Source organism: Lipophrys pholis (assembly GCF_963383615.2).
Source record: "Lipophrys pholis genome assembly, chromosome: 14".
In the NCBI taxonomy this organism is placed as follows: Eukaryota; Metazoa; Chordata; class Actinopteri; order Blenniiformes; family Blenniidae; genus Lipophrys; species Lipophrys pholis.
This window is the reverse complement of record NC_137633.1, coordinates 26,127,998-26,149,036: the sequence shown is the minus strand read 5'-3', so window position 1 is coordinate 26,149,036 and position 21,039 is coordinate 26,127,998. Positions and strand designations below refer to the sequence as shown.

The 21,039-nt window shown below is 45.4% G+C and overlaps 1 protein-coding gene across 3 annotated transcripts in view; it reads left to right on the top strand.

Moving 5' to 3' along the window:
• Positions 1 to 18,534, top strand: part of paplna (papilin a, proteoglycan-like sulfated glycoprotein) — a 49,121-nt gene extending 30,587 nt beyond the window's left edge. The window contains exons 19-28 of one of the 3 annotated variants that reach the window (XM_080480101.1): positions 1,220 to 1,591; positions 1,622 to 1,802; positions 3,990 to 4,148; positions 4,307 to 4,434; positions 6,775 to 6,829; positions 6,938 to 7,084; positions 10,135 to 10,262; positions 12,295 to 12,403; positions 16,205 to 16,380; positions 17,739 to 18,534. In XM_080480101.1, coding sequence (XP_080336227.1) covers positions 1,220 to 1,591; positions 1,622 to 1,802; positions 3,990 to 4,148; positions 4,307 to 4,434; positions 6,775 to 6,829; positions 6,938 to 7,084; positions 10,135 to 10,262; positions 12,295 to 12,403; positions 16,205 to 16,380; positions 17,739 to 17,899 — 1,616 coding nt within the window. In that variant the 3' untranslated portion in view covers positions 17,900 to 18,534. Of the gene's footprint in view, positions 1 to 1,219; positions 1,803 to 3,989; positions 4,149 to 4,306; positions 4,435 to 6,774; positions 6,830 to 6,937; positions 7,085 to 10,134; positions 10,263 to 12,294; positions 12,404 to 16,204; positions 16,381 to 17,738 lie in introns of all 3 variants that reach the window. The other 2 variants (XM_080480100.1, XM_080480099.1) reach the window with 2 other exon arrangements.
• The last annotated feature ends 2,505 nt before the right edge of the window (positions 18,535 to 21,039 follow it).

The following is a 21,039-nucleotide window of genomic DNA, read 5'->3' as shown; positions in this document are numbered from 1 at the left end:
CCAACCTCTCCTGGTACCTGGAGGTCTTGAACAGGGTCCACTGGGACTCCATGTCCCAACCTCTCCTGGTACCTAGCGGAAATTCTCACTGAGGTGGGAATTTAAATCATTTTGGACGTTTTGGAGTCCTCTGCTGGCCTCTCCCAGCAGACCCTTACGATGCATTTGGGCCTGCCGGGTCTGGCCTGCAGTCTTCCTGCCACCTGATGGTGATCAGTTTAAGCTCTGCACCTCTCTTCACCCGAGTGTCCAGAACATACGGTCTCAGGTCGGGTGAAACAAGTCATCGACCTGAGACCCAAGGAGCTGTGGTTCCAAGTCCACTTGTGAGTATCCTTGTGTTTAAACATGGTGTGTGTTATGGACAAACCATGATGAGCACAGAAGTCCAATAATAACTCACCACTCGGGTTCAGATCAGGCCATTCCTCCCAATCACCCCCTCCAGGTTACCCAGTAGTTGCCCAGTCTGGAGTCTTTTGATGGTTCCCTCTTCAGGACCTCACCCACTCACCCAAGAAAGCCAAATACTCCAAACTCCTGTTTGGTGCAGAAGCACAAACAACAGTCAAGAGTTTTCCTCCTGCTACCTTTAGCCTCAGGGAGGTGACCCTCTGGTCCACGGGGACAAACTCCAACTGTCTGGCTGCCAGCCGGAGTCCTGTGTGTCCTGTGAGGCGTGTCCTGGTGGCCCTTGTCCAGGCAGGGTACACGTTCTTTTGTGTTCCACTGCCATGGGTGAGGTGTGGATGTGGTTGTCTGGGCTTTCACTCCAGACCTGTCCGTCTTGGATGACCCTACCCTGAAGGTCACTAGACCAGGCAAGAGCGTATCTATACGACACCTATAAAAACTTGTATTACAAACATATTAGGCACAATAATAATGAGAGAGTAATCAATTTGAAATTAAAATGTTATTTCAAAACAAGACAGGGACACAGCACCAAAGGTATATACTTTGTCATATAAAGAAATAATACATTTTCAACGTATAAACAGAGAACGATGATCAATGCAAGCTGCATCACAACAACAAAAACCTTACTACACCAACCTCAACCAGAGCAGCAGAAAGCCTCCTCCTCTGACTCTGGTTCTGCAGGTTTTCTCCTCTACGTGTTCATGTGGAATTGTTGTATTTCTCTGTGATGGTACTTTACAATGTTGTATTTATAGTTGAATTGAATGAATTGACAGAAATTGTTTCTTTGCTGCAGTTGAGCGATCCCTCTGCTCTCTGCCTCGCGCTGCCGGCTCCTGCAGCAGCTGGGTGTCCCGGTACCACTTCGACCTCCTCACATCCAAGTGTGCACACTTCTGGTATGGAGGTTGCCATGGCAACAGCAACAACTTCATGACCCGGGCAGAGTGTCAGAGGGCCTGTCCCGTGACTTCACCTGGTCTGCCAGGCCCAGCCAGAGGTACCACCCCCGCTAGAGAGACCACCCCCGCTAGAGAGACCACCCCCGCCAGAGAGACCTCCCCCGCCAGAGAGACCACCCCGGCAAGGCCCGCTGCCGGTGGACGGGTCCCATCAGCAGGAGGCTCCACAGGACGAGGCTCCCCAGCAGGAGGCTCCCCAGCAGGAGGCTCCCCAGCAGGAGGCTCCCCAGCAGGAGGCTCCACAGATGCAACGTCACGCAACATGGGCGGGATCTTCACAGTCCAGGGTGGTTCGGCCAGTGGAACCGGCAGACAGGCCGCCAGTGCAGCTACACACGCCCACAGAGGTCGACTCTACCTGCGGCCACGCCGGCCGGCGCTTGCCGCTGCTGCACAGCATGCCGGTCCAGCTGCCAGGTAAGACCACCTGAAGACCTCAGGGAGCACAGCACAGAGCTCAGCCTCGGCTGCCACCTCCAGAAGCTCTCTGCTGCTGGTTCCAGTCTTGTAGGCCCTGCTGACGGCACCAGGAACCGCCAAACCACGAGCTGAAGACCAAACCTCTGCCTCATTAACTCCACCTCAAGTATGATGGATGAAGCTGATGTTCACTTGATTTTAGTGAATTGTGCCCGGTGCATCAATATATCACACAGTTCTATTTTTATTTTTTTGATGAAGTATAACTTTATGCGATCTAATTATTAACATGCTTGCTAGCGAAGCGTCGACAATTGTTTAAGTGAAGAATAGATCTTTTTTTCTTTTTAGGCTTTTAAGAGAAATTCGCTGACCTAAATGATCATAATGAACCATAAAGTCTTGCTCGTGCTGAAGTCCGCTGGTTTAACTTCTCCTCTCAGTGCAGTGATGCTCAAGTGTGATCTGGAGTGTGTGTCTGTAACTACTAGTGCAAAATACACACCCAGTCTCACTCACAAGTTTCTGGAATGATGTTAGATTCTCTGCTTTGACATTTCTATTGAAAGCAAAAAAACTGTTGTGTCTTGTGCTTCGTGTTACCCGACCTGCTTCTTGTGTAAACTCTCTGTCAGGCTAAACTCTGGCTTTCTACACGCCGCGGCTGCTTGCAGACACGCCGAGCGTCATGTAGCCCCACCTTGTTCCTTAAACCTCCACAAAATGTCAGCAGAAGTCAGAAAGCTCACAGCGATCCTACACGGACAGCCCTTCTGCCTAAAGCTTTTGGGACTCTTCACTGTTTGTCTTGAGTTTAATGTTCGTGCTTTTTTTTTTTTGCCTGCTACCTCACTATTGTTCACCGCCACTGTTGGGCTTTGTCTTTCCATCTACTTGTCATTAGATCAAACTAATAAACGTTGTGCTGCGATGCTTCATGTCATTGTATATATGTCATCACTAAAACCTTTTTTGTTTTGTGTTGGGGGTTTTAAATGGTGAAAAAGACTTTGGACTCCATCTTACATGTGTTGTACTGCAGAACGGGTCAGTTCTGCCAGTCTTAAAATAAGTTCAGGAAAGTGAGCTTCAATCACTATTTCCCAGCAAATAAGACTGATTGTGCTTCTGCAAGTAATGACATGGGCGGTGGAGCGTTCCAGTATTGTTTTATGAGGTAAACTGAACTCCCAGGGAAGATGTGCTCAATTCCAGCTGTTTGAAAGGCTTTTTTTTCTGAATCTAAACGATATCAGCAGCATCAGACAACAGCAGGATCCTCCCATGCACATTCAAAGAAGTAAGGACAGAAAAGTTTGCACATGGTTCAACAGCATTGACTAGATTTGTTACTTAGGAAAGACAGGAAAGATCATGATCACAGCAGGTGATGTTGTGGCACTAGTGTTCACTCTTCACTCCTTACATACTAACATCCTGAGGAGTGAGAAGCAGAGCTGTTTGTTTTGTGTCTAAAGAGGTTTCCCTGTATTGAAGACGTACCAAAACCATCAGACACCATCAGGATCTTTAGAGCGACAGTGAAACTATGTGCACATGGACCAACAGCAGAAACTTCATTTTGTCACATAAGACGGAAGAAAGACCAGGATTTAACAGCAGGTGACATCTACTGGAAACGTTTGACAGTCATGCAGTACCAACCTGTTCTGCAGAGGATCTGGCCTGAGCTCCGTCACTGGGTGGAGATTTAGTCCCTCAATCAAGGAAACGGCTTCAGGACAGTGGTACGCCACATAGCAAGCAGGGGATGCTTCTCTCAATAGTTTCACTGAGCACAAAAAGTCAATAAAATAGAAGGTGCACTTTTTGATTGTGATAGCGATGCTCACTGTCTGTTGTGTTTGAACGTGAACCGCAGCACTGTACTTAACGTGTGGTCAGGTGGCGGTCACGTGATTTGTCTCCTCACTCTTTATGTTGCATGAGCCTTTCGCATGTTCGTGTTGGATTTTTCTCCTGTCCTTTCTCAGCTGTTCCTGCTCGGGTTGTGGGCACTCTTTATGCTCCAGTGTCGGCGAACAAAACAAGCATAAAGTGACTTTCAGTCTCTCCTTTCCCACAAATCTCTCTTCTGTTGTCTTTTTCCCCTCCTGGTGTCGTCCTTTGTTGTTCTTCTTTCCTTCCTGTTGTCTCTCCTGGTACCTTCCCCTGCCCTGCCAGCTTGACCCTGGGAGGAGTGTCCATCGATAAGAGCGACCCCTCCACGGTGGAGGCCTTAGTTGGCCAGACGGTGGTGCTGCCCTGCAGAGTCAGTCCTCCACCGTCCTCCACCATCGCCGTGGAGTGGAGGAGAGACGGAAGCGCTTTGTCCTCGCATCGGTCCGTACAAACACACACAGTTCATATGCTTTTCTGTCGTGTGTGTGTGTGTGTGTGTGTGTGTGTGTGTGTGTGTGTGTGTGTGTGTGTGTGTGTGTGTGTGTGTGTGTGTGTGTGTGTTTTAATCTTTGTCAGGCTCTGTGCCTCCATGTCCCCAGGCATCACCACCAGCCCAACGGCTCCCTGTTAGTGGGTCCTGTCACCAAGCTGGACTCTGGCTGGTTCCTGTGTGTTGCTACTCGTGAGCAGGAGAGAGACCACCGCTACATCTACCTGTCAGTCTCAGGTAATCCTTCATCCTCTTTTACAACTTTAATTGCAACCTTTGCGCTGGTTTTTCCTGTTTATCCACCACAACTGTGAAGTAAGACATTTTTTACTCCCCGACTTTGGAGGTACTGTACATGTACTTCGCTGAGGTTTTGTTTTCTGCTGACTTTTACTCTGAGGATAATCGTGAAGATTAAATGGGATTATTTCGTCAGTAATGAAGACGTCCTGGAGTGAAACACATTGAACTTCTGCTTGTTGTCATGCGGCTTCATGCTCTGTCTTCTCGTCCACTTTAGTGCAAGTGTCACGCTCCAATTTTCTTTGTTCTGCTCTGGTGGTAATCTTTCCTCTCCATTCATGGATGACTCCTCCACATTTAAGGACATTCTTGCGAGTATCCTTGGAGCCTAGTTTCGGCCTTCCAATGTCACAGGAACCATTTGCTAACTCACATACAAGGAAACTTTTTCTGGCCTCTTGTTTTCCAAGCCATCGAAGCCGCATGACAACAAGCAGAAGTTCAATGTGTTTCATTCCAGGACATCTTCATTACTGGCGATATAATCCCATTTAATCTTCATGATTATCCTCAAATGCCGTTGATGCCCTTTTCCCACTTTTCAAACTTGATGTTGGTACAAAGTCCAGGTTTCACATTTATATTGAAATGGGAAAGAATAGAGGAATTAAATAGGTAGGTTGAAAAATTCTTCATACAACACACACGTACGAAAGAGTATTAGGGCCACTGAAAAAACATAAAAATATAAAAACACTCATGTGCTTCAGAAAAAGTCCAAAATCAAAGAAAAAAGTTTTTTTTTACAGAGTCCGTCCGTCCACATGCCAGCTCGTGTGACTGCTTCTTCAAAATGCATCACAGGCGGTGTAATGAAGCGGTGAAAAGATGCTTCACAACAGGATTTTGCTCATAAACATGGCCAGTTATCAGTATTCAGACTTTGCAGAGACAGAGCAGCCTCCAGCGTTGTTCTGTCACGGACGTTCGTCCAGTACGAAGGACAAAGACACGGAGCCCGGGGTGCTTATAAAATATATTATTATTAAACAAGGAAATCCTGCGTAAAATCACATGACCATAAGCAGTAAGCAACCCGATATAGTCAGAATTAAGTGATTTAATGTGATTTCACATCCACGAGGAGGGATGGACAGACGTCTCGACTTTGATTTTCTACTTTTTTTCTGAGGCGCATGAGGTTGTTTTGTTTTTTTCTAGCCTCCAAATTTTTTTTTCTTCTGTGGCCCTAATACTCTTCCGTTCACATGCACACACACACACACTTTGTTTAGAAGAGAGGCAGTAGCGCCTCCTGCTGGCACCAACAGCTCAAATAAATCCCTCTAAGGCTCCGTTTACACCACAACGTTTCACGTGACAACACCTAATCCATTAAAGAAAGAAGTGTGTTTCCACTGCAGCAGTGGACACACTGACACCGATGTAGTTAGTCTGTCGGGCCACAGGAGGGCGCTGTTGCTTGATTTTGTAATGAAACCACACAAACGTGTGCAGAGAACAATACACTATAAACTTGAAGAAAATGGAGAGAACCTGACATCCGTCAAGGAGAGTCTCTATTAAACTACTGATCTGGACGATAAAACTGGAATATGGACCGCAAGTCAAACCACTACGGGTCGGCCATGTTGGTTTACAACTGGATGAGCAGGAGGGAGCCGAGATAGAAGCTTCATGGATGCAGTGGATCAGAACACCGGTGTCGTGTAAACGGACCCCCCAGAAGTGAAGAAAGTTTTGCGGATACACACGTATTTGTTGTCGTGGAAACGGGGCCTCAGTTTGACAGCATTTTCTAGAAGATGAGCTCCGACTGGAGTAGCCACCACATCTCTGGCTTTTATTACGCTGTGATAACCAGATCCTCATTGTAGCTTGTCCTAACAGGAAGTTGACCAAGCAGACATTCCTGCATTGGGCTAAAGTACTTTGGTCTACAGATGAAGAGACTGTTGTGGGAAGAGTGGCCTCAGTGGGCCGGTATGCACCGGTACTACCGGCACTTTAAAATTTGACCCCTCAGAGTACCGGGACTGTTTTCTAGGGTACGGCACGTACCGGAACTTTTCGTAATTTTTACTTAACTGTGCTGACCACTGCTGCAGCAGAGTGAAGAGGAGGGTCAGTCTCTGACAGTCCAGCCAGAGATGTTCCAGCGTTAGTTACAAATGAATGTTTTATAAACTTTATAGCACCATAGATAAAGCTTCTGGGTTCTCATTGTGCCGGATACAGAGTTTAACCCCGATCAGTGTGACACAGGAACACTGAGTAGGTATATGTTCATATGCTTCTTTGTGTGTCACACAGAAGGATCATCACAGCCAGGGCCGACATTGCTGCCCAGAGACGGTCCATTCCCAAGGTACCATCAGAACTGTGTGTCAGCTTTGTGAAGCTCATTGTGTTGTATGTTGAATTAATGAGGCTGTGACAAAAAGATCATCTTATGTTTCATATACATTTCTCCCAGATTCAGTATTGATCCGACAAGCTCGTCTTTGGTGGAAATGCGTGGAGGACAAACTGTCAGACTGCCCTGCACCATCATCCCCCCATCAGCTCTGCAGTCTGTCAGAATCCAGTGGACCAAAGATGGACAGACCGTCAGAGACCCCAGGTACCCATGATGATGGTCTCTTTGAACCCGGATTGAACGGAGTGGTACAGAGCGGTACCGTGCAGTACTGAGCGGTACCGTGTGGTACTGAGCGGTACCGTGCGGTACTGAGCGGTACCGTGTGGTACGGAGCGGTACCGCGTGGTACGGAGCGGTACAGAGCTGTACAGCAAAGCTACCCAGAGTCAAATCTGGATCAAATCTCCGCAGAAAGTAGGTTGAAAAGTAGGCGGGGTTTAGAGCTCCGCAGATATGTGATGTTACAACAGTAATCTCAGGCGGGGCGGCAGATCTGGACCTTATGAATCCTCTGTTCTTGTTGTTTACTTCCGCTTTGCACGAGTTGTTTAGTTAACTTATTTTTGCAGCTCCAGAGCTGCAGCGGCAACTTCCGTGTTGGTTCTGAGGGAGTGAGCGCCGGCCGGCCCCGGTGACATCACCCGGGCTCAGTGACACCACAGCACACTCCGGCAGCACAGAGCCGGTCGGCCCCGGTGTCGCGCCGCTGGATGTGACAGCCGTGACTTCCATGTTGGGGCAGAGATTGTGGACGTGATGTGAGGACAGACCTCGGGGCTCGGACCAGCTCCGGTGTCCCGGCGCACCTTGTGTGGACGCGGTCCGAGTCTGATCGTCACGTCACATCGGAGCTCCGGGGCCAGCCAGTGATCGCTGACATGCGGCGGCCTGCGCAATGGATCACTGGCCAGTGACTTGACGCGACAAGCGGACTCGGTAGAGCATCGGTTACGTCCGTAGCGTCTGCTCCCGAGTCCCGGTCTCCGTCCTGCCTCGTGTCTGCACTTTCAGGACCAACATGAAAGTTGCAAAAAGCAAAAAAACCAACAAAAAAAACAACCGATGCAAAAGCAAAAACAGAGGATTCATACAGCCGCATAATAAAATATTGAGGGCGTGTACTAAATCACTGACCAATCAGCAGACGGCTCCTCAAAATCAGACCTGTTCTGTTGTCCTGAGTTCCTCAACTGAAGGGCGACGGAAAAGCCTCAATCTTTGGACCAGTTATTTCGTGAAATCCACAATTCATGCGGTGGAAACCAGAACCGTACCGGACCATACCTGCACTTTTTGTGCGGTGGAAACAGGGCTTTAGTTTGAAGGAGTCATCTCCTCCTCCTGTTCTCCTCCTCCTCCTGGTCTGGTCGGTCCAGAAACCTTCAGTATTCTAAGTTTCTAGCTCCTCCTTGATTTTCCTCCATTTGAATATTGGATCATAGGAGCTGCATTCAGAATCTGCTGTGTCTGTGTGAGCTGGACTGGCGCCGCCCACACATGCCCATCTTGGGAAGAGGAGGAAGTACTTCCTCTCGTGGTGCCATGCGCCAGAGCAGAGCTGCCTAATTGTGGGAGGAGTCAAAGGGAGGGCCTACCTTGATTGGGATTGGCTAAAACCCCGATGACACTATATAGGGTTTGATTTCTGATTGGCTGGTTGGAGCAACACACTTTTTAAAACCTGAAACCAGCCAGGGAGAGAGAGGACAGACTGTCTTCACTTCTGCGGCATCGCTCCATGTATGGAGACGATTAGTACTGCTGGAGAACATTTAGGAAGTGGATTTAGCAGAATGTGACCCTTTAAGCCAGTATTTGGACCAGAGATGGAAATTAAGTTTTTGGTTCACCTCCCACAAAGTCCAACATTTTTACCAGCCACTTTTACATTTAATTGTTTACGTGTACAGTTAAGAGTACAAGACCTAGAAACATACTTTCCTTGGATAAGACATAGACATAGCATCTCCCAGTCAGTCCTTGTTACCAGAGCTGATTGTTCAGTAAAATCTGATGCGACTGAATGTTTACAGGATAAGAAATATCTAAATCCAAGTCTGACTAGACAAAGCGGTTCACAATGAAGGTTAGAAATATATATCAGTATCTCATTGCAACTACAGGGAATTTACAGCAAAACGATGCCATATGTTCACCTGCACTGGAGCTAATTAGCACCTTTAGCCACGACTGGCTAAAGGGGCGGGGCTTCCTCTTTCGAGCAGGATCAATCAATGAGGCGTCTTGCTTCTTCATGCTTTTCTTCCTCTCTGGTCAGTGTTTGTTTGGAGCATTAGCGCCCCCAAACCAGGAGCTGTTGTGATTGCACAAGGTTTGATCTGCTGTCAAAGTGCAGTGTGACAGCAAACCAAGCAGATGGGGAACAGCGCAGGTCCAGGGTTCGTACTGGTTTGGGTCCGAGGTGCTACGCTCAGAGCAGATCAGTCCTCCACTGAGAGAGAAGCAGTCAGACTCCAGCATAGACCCGTCAAAACAAGAGCGTGCAATCAGACGCCGGGTAACTCAGCCTAGTTATCAGTTGATTCTCACAAACAAACTCAGGAGAGAACAGGGAGGGGATGGGGAGCAAGCGCCAACACTGGAGCAACAGCGCCCCTATGTGGCAGCCGAGGTGCAGTGCAGTGGCAGGAAACCCTCGCATGCATACGTAGAACATGCAAACTCCTCAGCGACAGGCCCAGACACAATTCAAACCCACGACTTTGAGGCAAGAGAGCTACCCACCACACCAAGTAACTAACTAGTATTTGAAAAAATTAATTGTAAGGATTTACTCATGGATGGATGGAAAAAATATGAAAATATATATGGGTACATATATAATTTAATGATACATTTAAAATCTTTGTAGTAACTGATGAAGTCACTAAACTTTTGAAGTGGCTTTTACATCAGATTACATTACTGGTTTAGTATTAAAATCAACAATTAATAACTCCAACATATGTACTGATACTGCATGTCCAACATAATCAATAAAAACATAAAGACCACTAAACACAGTTCATAAACTTTCAAAATCCTTTCAAACTTGATTTCTTCTTTATTCCTCTGTACCGGTGCTTGTTGGTGAAGTTGAGTACCCAGCTCACCAGCAACAAGGCGGTTCTAGTATTCTAGTACTTGGTCATGTGTTCCATATTTGATATGTTCTGCATTGATTGATGTATAAGACGCAGTAAAAAGAAGTCCCCGGTGACGTTGGGCTGTTTCACATTGCTGTGCTGCAGGATCACCCATCATTCCGACGGCACCTTGATAGTTGGGCCTCTGAAGTCTGAGGACTCTGGCGTCTATACGTGTTCAGCCTCCAGTCCTCAGCAGCTGGAGCAGAGACAGCTGCATCTGCGGGTCCAAGGTGGGTTTATTCTGCTTGTTTCTCTTTTATTCTCATTTCACAGGAGCAAGTTTGGGTCAGTCGGTAAAGTTGGTCTTCTTCCGTTCAAACTCCCGTCTCCCCCTGTTAAGTTGTACTTGAGAGACACGTTCAACCCAAACGCCCCCAGCCGTTGGTGTTTAACTATGAATGATTGTTGAGTGAAAGGGTGAATGAGACAGAATATGTCAAACTAGTTCAGACTGCTGAAGTCGTCATAATGAACAATGTGAGTAAAAGTCTCTTCACCATGAAACGCAGAACATCCAGCTGCTAGTTTGATGTTCTTTCTACAAGTTTTGTAGAATTGACTCAAACTACAATCTGTATTTCTGCAGACTGTTTCCTGAATGAGAGGGAAAAATGCAATTCACAACACAGTGATGTAACTCCTAACGACCTGAATTGTTATAAAATATAATGTAGTAAAACCTGAAATGTAATAACTGCTCAATAATGTAACAGGACACTTAGCCCAAAACTTAAAAAAAAACCTGTTGGGCAGGTTCAATACTGCAATACTGTAATACTTTTATTACATCATAAAGTGAGTCAATGATTTATGGTTTGGACTTCAACTGCTTCAATTTGAATAACACTGAAAGAATGAGTTCTATTTGTTTGTACGTCTATCTTTATACAGTTTATTGTATTTATGTTTGCCTGCTGTTGCCCAAGTCATCTTATTCTCTTCTGTTCTCTATAGTCTGTAATTTATTTCTCCAGTCACAGTACAAAATAATGTATAAGCATTAAACATCTTGAGATCACATTTAAATTCTTGTTAAATCTTTTGACATCATTGACCATTTATTAGATTTGGGGTTTTATTCCATTATATTTTATAGCAGTTTGGGCCATTATTACATATGGGGCCCTATGAAATGTTCTGGTGTGACTGATTGATTACTGATCAATAGCTTGTCAAGGTGTGTTTAGATACAGCAGCACCTGTAACCAGAGAAATGTACATGTTGATTAATATGTGTCATTCAAATTGTTTTTTGTAAAACTGTATTTTGAGCATTTTGTGGGAAAAGGGGTTCTGCTAAAAGCCTCTTCACTCAACCCCCAAAGATTCACTGTGGCAGCGTCTGGAACCTGCGAGCAGTTCAGAGCAGTTTATGAGTGTGTCAGCAGTCTTCAGGTGTTCAGGAAGTTTGTTCCACAGGTGGGGAGGTAGGAACTAAAAGCTGCTTCACCTTGTTTCTTCTGACTGTAGGAACAGTGAGTCAACCTCTTCCTGATGACCTCAGAGGTCTGGAGCTTTGATCTTCTACAAGTCAATCTGGGATGATTTAGGCCGAGACCCTTCAAAGCTTTCTAGAGCAGAAGGACCATTCTGAAGTCCTTCGATACACAGGCAGCCAGTGGAGAGGGTGGAGCAGGGGGGATGAGCTCCACCCTCAGTGTGGTGGTGTAATGTGCTCCACCCTCAGTGTGGTGGTGTAATGTGCTCCACCCTCAGTGTGTTGGTGTATTGTGCTCCACCCTCTTTGTGTTGGTGTAATGTGCTCCACCCTCAGTGTGTTGGTGTAATGTGCTCCACCCTCAGTGTGTTGGTGTAATGTGCTCCACCCTCTTGTGGCTCGTATATATGCAGGAGCCTTTTAGTATTTCTACAATACCTCTTTTGTGCACTAGAGAGCAGTAGTGAGTTCCAGCAGTTTGCCTGCTATTTGTGGCAAATAGTTTCCATTCTTGTGACATTTTCTGAACTACTTGGTGTTATTAGTGTTTCTGTGGCTTCCCTGTTCTTGGACTGAAGGCAGGAGGATTGGTAAAGTGAGCCACTGCCCCACCTTGTGGTACAAGATGATTTTACACCACAAATCAGGCTGTGCAACGTGTTAACTTAGTTACTGTTAGCTTCTGTGAAACATTCCAGTTACTTTTAGGTTGTTTAAATAGAAATATTACATTCTGCTGTTTTCCCATTGTGGTTCCATTAAAGGTGACTGGAGTTCCTGCCTGGTCTGACCATTTGACTATATTCTCTGGTTTCCCCGTCCAGCAGATTTGAAGATCACGAGAGCTCCCAATAACATCCAGGTGTCTGAAGGCAGCACGGCTCTGCTCCCCTGTGTGGTGTCAGGAGACAACGTCAACATCGGCTGGTCCAGGTAACCAGGAACTAAAATACTTGGATAGTTACTTCATTCCATAGTCTGGATGTGAGGGAGGCAGAGGACTCGTCCAGTATTGAAGCAGAAGAAAGGTCGGGCGGCTTCACTTCACTGGTGGAGTTTCTAACCCTGATCCTAACATGGTGGAGGTTGTAGTCAGTGATGCCAGGTGGAAAATGTAGGATTACTGTAATGATGGAAAAGTAACTGGTCCAAATACGAGCACTCACACCTAGAAACATTTTAGGGCAGGGATATTCAATTAAAAATTAATTTTCAGACTGAGGACATGAGCTGGGTTAGACAGTTTTAGCAGACAGTGAGCAAAGTTAACCATTTAAAATAAACACAAATAGAAAAGATAACACACACACTGGGTGTTTATTAACGTATTGCCACATCCAAAAGGACATAAACACAACAGAAGAGCAGCGCTTAAACTAAACCTGTGCTGAAATACTGTTTCTTTAAATTTTACATTTTAAACACATAAACACAAAACACACATTAAGGTGCATGTGAACATAAAAGCAAAGTGCAGATTAGAAACAGTATCTTTGGTTTTGGTCACATCTGAGAGTGCATATAACAGTAACTTGCTTAACAGCAACTTTTCAGAACTTGAGGTATTTTTCTTCTCTTGAAATAACAAAAAACAGAGTTTGTCCCTGTCCACATTTGGTCTCATCTGAGACAGTCACATCTAGAGTGCATATAATCAAAAAGAATAAACAGTGGGCACAGTGACACAGTTACTATCCTTTTGGAATGAAATAAAGCTGACATCAATGTGCATAATAAAGTGCAACGAAGTGAAATATCTCAACTTATGTAGATGCGTAACACTTCCCGAGTTGATTTTTCTAGTGGGAGAAGTGACACCTCTTGTTTTGAACAGATCTAGCATAGATGTTTAGCTCATAAGATGTCAATCCGAAGGCAGTGGTTAAGAGTACTGTCAGTCAGAGAGCAACGAGTAAAAATGTAAAAATGTCCAGTTTGACTTGGAGGGCACCCATCTGTTCTACAACATCAATGACAGTTTTATCCCGACCTTGCAATCCCACATTTAAAGCATTAGGAAACCTAAATGGACAGGAAACAACACCTCTGACAGCCTGAAAGCCACAGACAATTGCTTTTTTTGTTGCTTTCCGTACTGCTTTTGCCTGAAAAAGACCTATTGAGGTGGAAAGATTGCGCATAGGCATATTTATAAATGTTTATTTCAAACCAAAAATCTGGTATACATTTTTTTTCTTTTGTTTTGTCATTTAATTTTTTTTATTAAAAAAACAAATATACACATACATACACACAATTAATATAAAAATACAACAAAATGTCTTCATTTGAAGACTGGACGTCTGGACGCTACTGGAGATGCCGTGGTCAAGTCCCCGAGCGGACCAATTATAATCGACCACAACGCCCAGACGACAGTTATTATCGTGGGTTTTCTGGGTACTGGGGGAGGGACACTTACCGAGGGATGGACCGCCCACTTCCAGACTCCCATGGTTTCGGGGGTCGGGTTATTTTTCTAACCCTAACCAGCCAGTGCCTCCCAGAGGTTATGGTGCCCCTTTTCCAGCCCCGCTTCCAGCCACAACCTTTCCAATTGGGACAAAGGTCCTATGCGTCAGTGGTTCGGGCAATCAGGGAAGATTTTATGCCCCCATCAGACAACAGGCCCCACCAACTGATCCAAAGTTTGGAACACTGGTGCAAAAATTGCACTCAGTGATTAAAATGGTGCATCATCTGCAAATCGTCACCCCCAAACCAGGGAAAGCAGACCCCCAGATGATTTGCCGTATGGTGGACATCTTTTCCACCATGGTCAGACAAGCCACCCCAACCCCTGACACTGCAGATCTTATAGTGGGAAACGCCAAAAACTGGGGTCACAACACTCTGCTCATTTTAGAAGACCACTATAAGGATAGCCTGGACAAAATGCTGCAGAACTTGACTGACGATCTTCTTCCTGATTGGAAAACAGTACAAAAGAACCAAACGGATTAAATGTTAAGTACAATTAGACAAATATTTCATTTACTGACATTCACAATTAAAACGATTCATATAATAGGGGAGAGAAAAGCAAGTATTTGGGACATAACCTGGCTACATTGTCTCAAATATAACTCTAAATCTAATCGTAATCCTAACCTAAACCTAACCATAATTCTAACCTCAATCCTAATCTACCTTTACCCCAACCATAATCCTAATCCTAACCATAAACCCTATCCTAATCCTAACCATAACCCCAATCCCAATCCTAACCTCAGTCTGAATCCTAAACCTAACCTTAATCTGACCCTTAACCTTAACCCAATTCTAATCCTAACCCTAACCACAAACTTAACCCTAAAATGATTTAATGGTGATGGAAGAACTTACAAATACGATTTAATTAATAAAACTGAAAAAACTATACATTTTAAACTGTTGGGTTAAAAACAGCCCCTCCAGTACACACTTGCTCTCTCGGCCTTCAGGAAAAAAGAGAAAAACCTCATGTGAACAGACCCTCCCCTACCCACACATTCTATCCCTATACGTACCAGCTGCTCTGAGGCTCAAGGCCCCTGCATACTCCCTTTTTGAAACCATAAGAACAAGAAGAAAATTCGGCAGTGACGTCAGCCAGCTGGGACTGTTAATACTCTGATAAGAAGCTGCCAAACTCGAAGGCCACGCCCCGTCACAGCAGCCACATGTCTGTGAAGCAACGTTTAAACTTTTCAACTGCACAGTTTATTTCTGGCCTCCAGTGCTTTCAGAAATACATTTCTCTGAACTGTTTCAGTAATAAAAGAGAGTTTTCGTCCGAGCGCCATGTTGGTCCGGTTTTAACTACAGGAGCTGACAGCTTTTCGTGATGCGTTCAGGAGGGGAAACCACAGAACGCCACAGTCAACGTACTTTTTATTTTTTTTCCTTTTTGAGATTTTACGTGCCATTTGTGCCTGAAGAAGATCGTAGAAGGTCGAAACGTTGCATGTCAGCACGTTTATTGCCCATAAAGGAAGAGACACACTGGAGCAAAGCCTGCAAGAGTCGGTCGGTCCCCAGGTACCCGGCAGTGGCGGGCACAACTGCCACACTGGCTCGGCCTACGCCCTCGTGGACTACTCCGCCCTTGCCGACTACTCTGCCCTCTGAGCAGGAGCTCATTCCAGCTGACATTCTGAAAGGAGAAACCGCTCCATTAGATAACAGCCAGGATATCTATAGTGTGCATGTCCTGAAGAAGGCTTGCACAAGGGCTGAAACGTCGACATTGCACACGAGGAACTTTTTTTTTGAAAAGAATTACATTTAAGAAAATTTATTTTGCGGTGAAAAAGAAGCTTGTTTTATTTAATACACATTAAAATCCTTTCCCTTTGGGAAAGTGCTTTAATTTAATCCTTTCTAAAAAAAAATCACGCACAAAACAACAGAAAAAACTACACACATACAAAAGAATGAACTAAGTAGATGGACAGTGGATGGAGGTCCACTACAAAAGGAGGCGCCAACGCCTTCGGGGTAATTATGATCGGGGGCCCCGGCAGGATGGGGAGTGCACCTGCCGTTTCCTCGAGGAGATGTAATCAGTTCCCCTACCCTAAACCTAAAACCTAAACCTAAATTCTAAACCTAAACTCTAAACCTTAATGGTTGAAAGTGTCAACATGAGGACTTTTCTATCGAAACCGGATTATAAAATTCTCAGGTGTATTTTCTGAGGTGTTCAGTTGCAATGAATGAGTGAAGCAGCAGGCTTGTTTCTTGTGTCTTTAGAAATGGCGTCCTGGTTCGTCCGGACGGCCGTAACGTCCTGAAGTCGCCGGATGGCAGCCTGATCATAAACAACGTCAAACCTTCAGACGAGGGCACCTACACCTGTAACGCTTACACAGGGATCTACTCTGTGAGCGCCACGGCTGAAGTCAAGGTCATCAAAGAGACACGAGACGGTGAGAACCTTTAATTGTCCTCTTTGTTGTCCTTGGAGCTCAGATGTGATTTCTCTTCATGGTGATGCTGAGTTTTGGCACTTTGGGGGCGGGCATGGCATAGACGGCCTCGTAATCCCCCTCCTTTCTGATTGGTCACTTTAAACGTCACTTGTTCCCGCTCAGATCCAATCAGAGGTACAGTAGGGCGGATCATCACGATGAAAAGAAAGTGGCTGTTTCCTGGGAGAAAAAATAAAGAACAAACATTTTTATGAGGCTATCATGGCTGAGCAAGTAAGTCTTGCACAGTTATCGCTCAGATTTTATTTGATTTTATACTGGGACCAATGTATGGAGCTATGTTTAGTTTTTTTACTGTGCCAGCTAAACTGACGTCTGGCCAACGCCTAATTTTCCTTAATCTGAGTTGATTGCAGAAACATAAATCTTTTTTTTTAAGTAATATTGAAACCACACTCATTAATTCTATTTATAGACCATCATTAATTATATTTCTGCTGAACTGATTATACTTGCAATTATAACATCAATAATTAGGCCCATATGATAATCCTGCGGTCCTGATATGAAGTACACATAGAGAAGTGGGCTCAGGTGGACTTACTCCGGTGTAAAGGAGCACAACAACAGATGGAGGAAAGATAATGACTAGGTCCACATTGCTGCATACGTTCTATATTTACATTTACATAAATAAATCAAAATATTTTAAAATATTTTTATTGATATTATAATTGCTATATATATATATAATTAATGACAGACTATCACCGACAGCAGAAAGTGGTCTAACTGTGCGCGATTACATTTTTTATGTACTTGGGTTTTTTGGCACTAAAATGATGCCATAGCCTCCTCTCCTCTGCCACAGTCTATTGGCTTTTTATCGCCACCTAGAGGAAGCAGGTTTCACTGTTGTCCAAGAATAAACCAGCTCAGATTTCTTCAGATCAGCATTTCCATAAAGCCCTTTACTATTTACATAATTAGATCTTTACATTGCTCAGTATTTTCTGTTTGATCAGTTATACCGATCATTTTTTCCCTGATGTGCAGATTTTTTTCATTGCGGAGGACTAAAAGCAGATTGCATTGACTTGCTATGGCGACCATGTAAAAAGCCAAAAGGACACAGTTACTCAAAACGTGTGATACTACTGACCAGTTGAATCGTATTTCTGTCTTCTGCCTGAAAAATAAAAACCATGACTGAGTGTTTGTATGAGGATTGACCACATTTTGTTTGATCCTCTCGTATGAAAGCTTGTCACACACTGATGGTGCTTCAGACCTGCAGGATGATTCTCTGCCACAGTTTGGTTTCAGTCAGACTAAAAGTTTCCTCTCACCTGCAGAGGTGTACCTTCCACCAGAATGTGTGGATCAGTCGGAACTCGCCAACTGCAAGCTGATCGTTTACGCCCGCCTGTGCTCCAACCCGTACTACTCCAGCTTCTGCTGTGCCAGCTGCACCAGGCACTCTCGGCAGAGCGAGCGGCTCGGTCAGCAGGGCTGACGACGGACAGGAAGCGCCGACCCAGCGGGCGTTCGTGAGCAGAACACGGGAAGAGGTTTTGCAGGATGACCATGTTTAGAACCCACGGCTGCTCTGAGCTGCAGTTTGACACTTTCTACCATGATTTGCTGCTTCCGCCAAAAGGATTCACATACCTGAGCAGGTTGTGCAGAAGCATAAGTCATTAATGCAAAAAGAAAAAGTGTCTGAATACTGTAGGTGTAGTTCAACCTGTTGATCAGAGAGCAGAGAGTTTCCAGCATGACACACTGAATATGACAACATGAAATAGAGAGAACGTGTCAAACTGTAACATCGACTGAATGGGATGAGATGTCGCTCTTACCCTGCCGCATCTTTTGAAATAACTTCTTCACTCACTGGACCGACATGTTCTCTGTTTTTAGAGAATCATGATCATTTACTTTTCAGGTTTTTAAACGTTATTTTGAAATGTTTGTTTTTTTGAAATGTTTGTTTTTTTGAAATGTTTGTTTTTTTGCTTTTGTTGATTTTTTAAGTCTGTTCTGCTCTGAAGAGATTGTGTCCTCTGTTGCCACTTTATATTGTTTATTTTTATGGATTTTTGATAATAAAATGAATATTTTGATTAAAAAAGATTGACTTTAATGGCCACAAGCTGTCACTCTACTCAATATTAGACTGTTTACTTTGCTCCTTGGTACTGAATATGTGAGTGCAGCTAGTTGTCAATGTGATCTATATCTATCTACCTATCTATCTATCTATTGTCACAACTGGCTCAAGTAAGTGACAGTAAGCAAGGCGCTTGCAGTGACGGTGGTGAGTGAAGACCGTTTATTTACAATATATACCGTATTAAAGGTCAAAGAAAGGCTTCAGTGGTAGTGAAGTCTGAACAACAGCAGCTCTCAGTAGTTCTCTGGCCTTCATTAGCTGCCTCGGCTGAATCCACTTGGCCTTTATCAGCCAGCCTGAAAGAGGCAGGGGGCGGGGCCAAACCATAGATGTGACCTGCACACACAGGAGGAGAGGGAGGAGCAACTGGAGAGATAGACAAGGCACACAGGCCTGGAGAGCCAGGGCCGTGACACTGGACTGTTAAACATACCTGGACATCGACGTGCACAAGTGTAGCGCAGTGGGGCTGTACAAAGCACAGCACCCGTCACTTCAGTCCGCAGGAGCCACGCCGAGGTCGTCAAGGAGGTCTGCACAGAAACATTGCCTGCCCCGCCTGGACAGTAGCATAACACTATCCCCCCCCCACCAATCGAAAAACAAAACAAACACAGCCAAGGACAAAGTTGCCATCATGCCCCACGTGCAACTATTTACAAATCATGACCACAGCTAGTAGCTGCCACCACACTCACTCCCTACCACCCACCACCTAAGACTACGAACCTCCCCAGCAACCGGGTACCAAGGAGCAAACTAAGGAAGGAGAGGGCATCTCAATGGAAAGAGATAAGGTTAGTGCAGGTGAACATCTACAACCGGGACACAGACTAGAACCAAGGCCTACCCCACAGGGACACGTGACAGGGCATCCGCCTGAACATTGTCCCGTCCACGAATGTGCCTTAATGTCCAGGTCATGAGACTGTAAGAACAAGGCCCACCGAACTAAACTCTTCAAAAAGGTCAGCGGATTATGGTCTATATAGACAAGTATGGGTGCTGCCCACGTAGACCTCAAAATGCTGAAGGGCCCAAATCAAGGCTAAGGTCTCCTTTTTCAGAAGATTGATATTTGTTGAACTTCTTGGAAAAGAAGCAAACTGGCCTCAACACACCACCTTCCCCCCCCCGGAGAAGAACGACACCAGCCCCAACCAGGCTGGCATCTACCTGGACCTGAAAAGGCCAATCAAAACATGGCGCTGCCAGAACAGGGCAGGATCACAACAGGGCCTTCACGTTCTCAAACGCCTGCTGACAGTCTGAGGACCACACAAACCTTATATTAGCTTTCAACAACTCAGTCCAGGGGTACACTACAGAAGAGAAGTTTGTACTAAAGCTCTTATAGTAGCCCACAAGGACCAAAAAAACACTGTAGCTCTGTTTCGTGGCAGGCTGAGGAAAACCCCCAACTGCAGCAACCTTTGCACCCACTGGCGCAACCCGACCCTGGCCCACAATGCGACCAAGGGAAGTAATCGTAGCACGCGCAAACTCGCATTTCGCCAGATTCACAGTCAGACAAGCTCCTGTCAGATGTTCGAACAAGGACCTGATGCGCCGGACGTGCGAGTCCCAGGAGTCACTGAATATGACCAGATTGTCCAAATATACTGAGCAACCCTCCAAACCAGCCACGACCCTATTCATTAGCCGCTGAAATGTTACCAGGGCGTTCTTTAGGCTGAGAGGCGTCACTGCGTATAAATAGAGGCCAGACGGAGTCATAAAAGATGCAATTTCTCAGGAACATTCCCAAAGGGGCACCTGCCAGTAACCCTTCAACAGATCGAATTGAGACACAAACTTGGCTGACTCCACTAAATCCACACAATCCTCCATCCGTGGAAGAGGAAAAGAGTCCTCTTATGTCACTGCATTTAATTTCCGCATGTCAGTGCAAATTCTAGGGGACCCATCAGATTTCCGCACCATCACACATGGCGAAGCCCAACTAAACAAAGACGGAATCGCGATACCATGTTCCAACATATAACTAATCTCGCTGTAAAGAGCTTTCCGTTTATCTGGTGAGAGCCAGAAGAAACGCTGCTTGATGGGCTGTGCCTCCCCACGTCGATCTCATGCTCGATCCATGTCGTGCAGAATGGTACATCCCCAAAAAGCTCCAGAAACCTCCGAATCAACCGAATCAACTCAGACCGCTGAGTAAAGGGCAAATGAGCTATTGATGACTCGAGACGATCGAGTGACTCAGAATTTCGAAGGCGACCACGCAACACCCCATTATCGGGCCCAGTGGCACCGCCAGGATTCAATTTCATAGTACGCACAGACCCCCCCCCCCCCCCCCCCCCCCCCCCCCGTACTGTAACTGTCACCCGGTTCAGCACCTTGGACAGCTGCCAGACCGTGAACTGGATGGGGGTATTGGATGCATTTCAACCTGCGACACGTAGGTCAGAAAATTTTGTTTTTGATTAGATTACCTGTTAATTTAAATATAAATT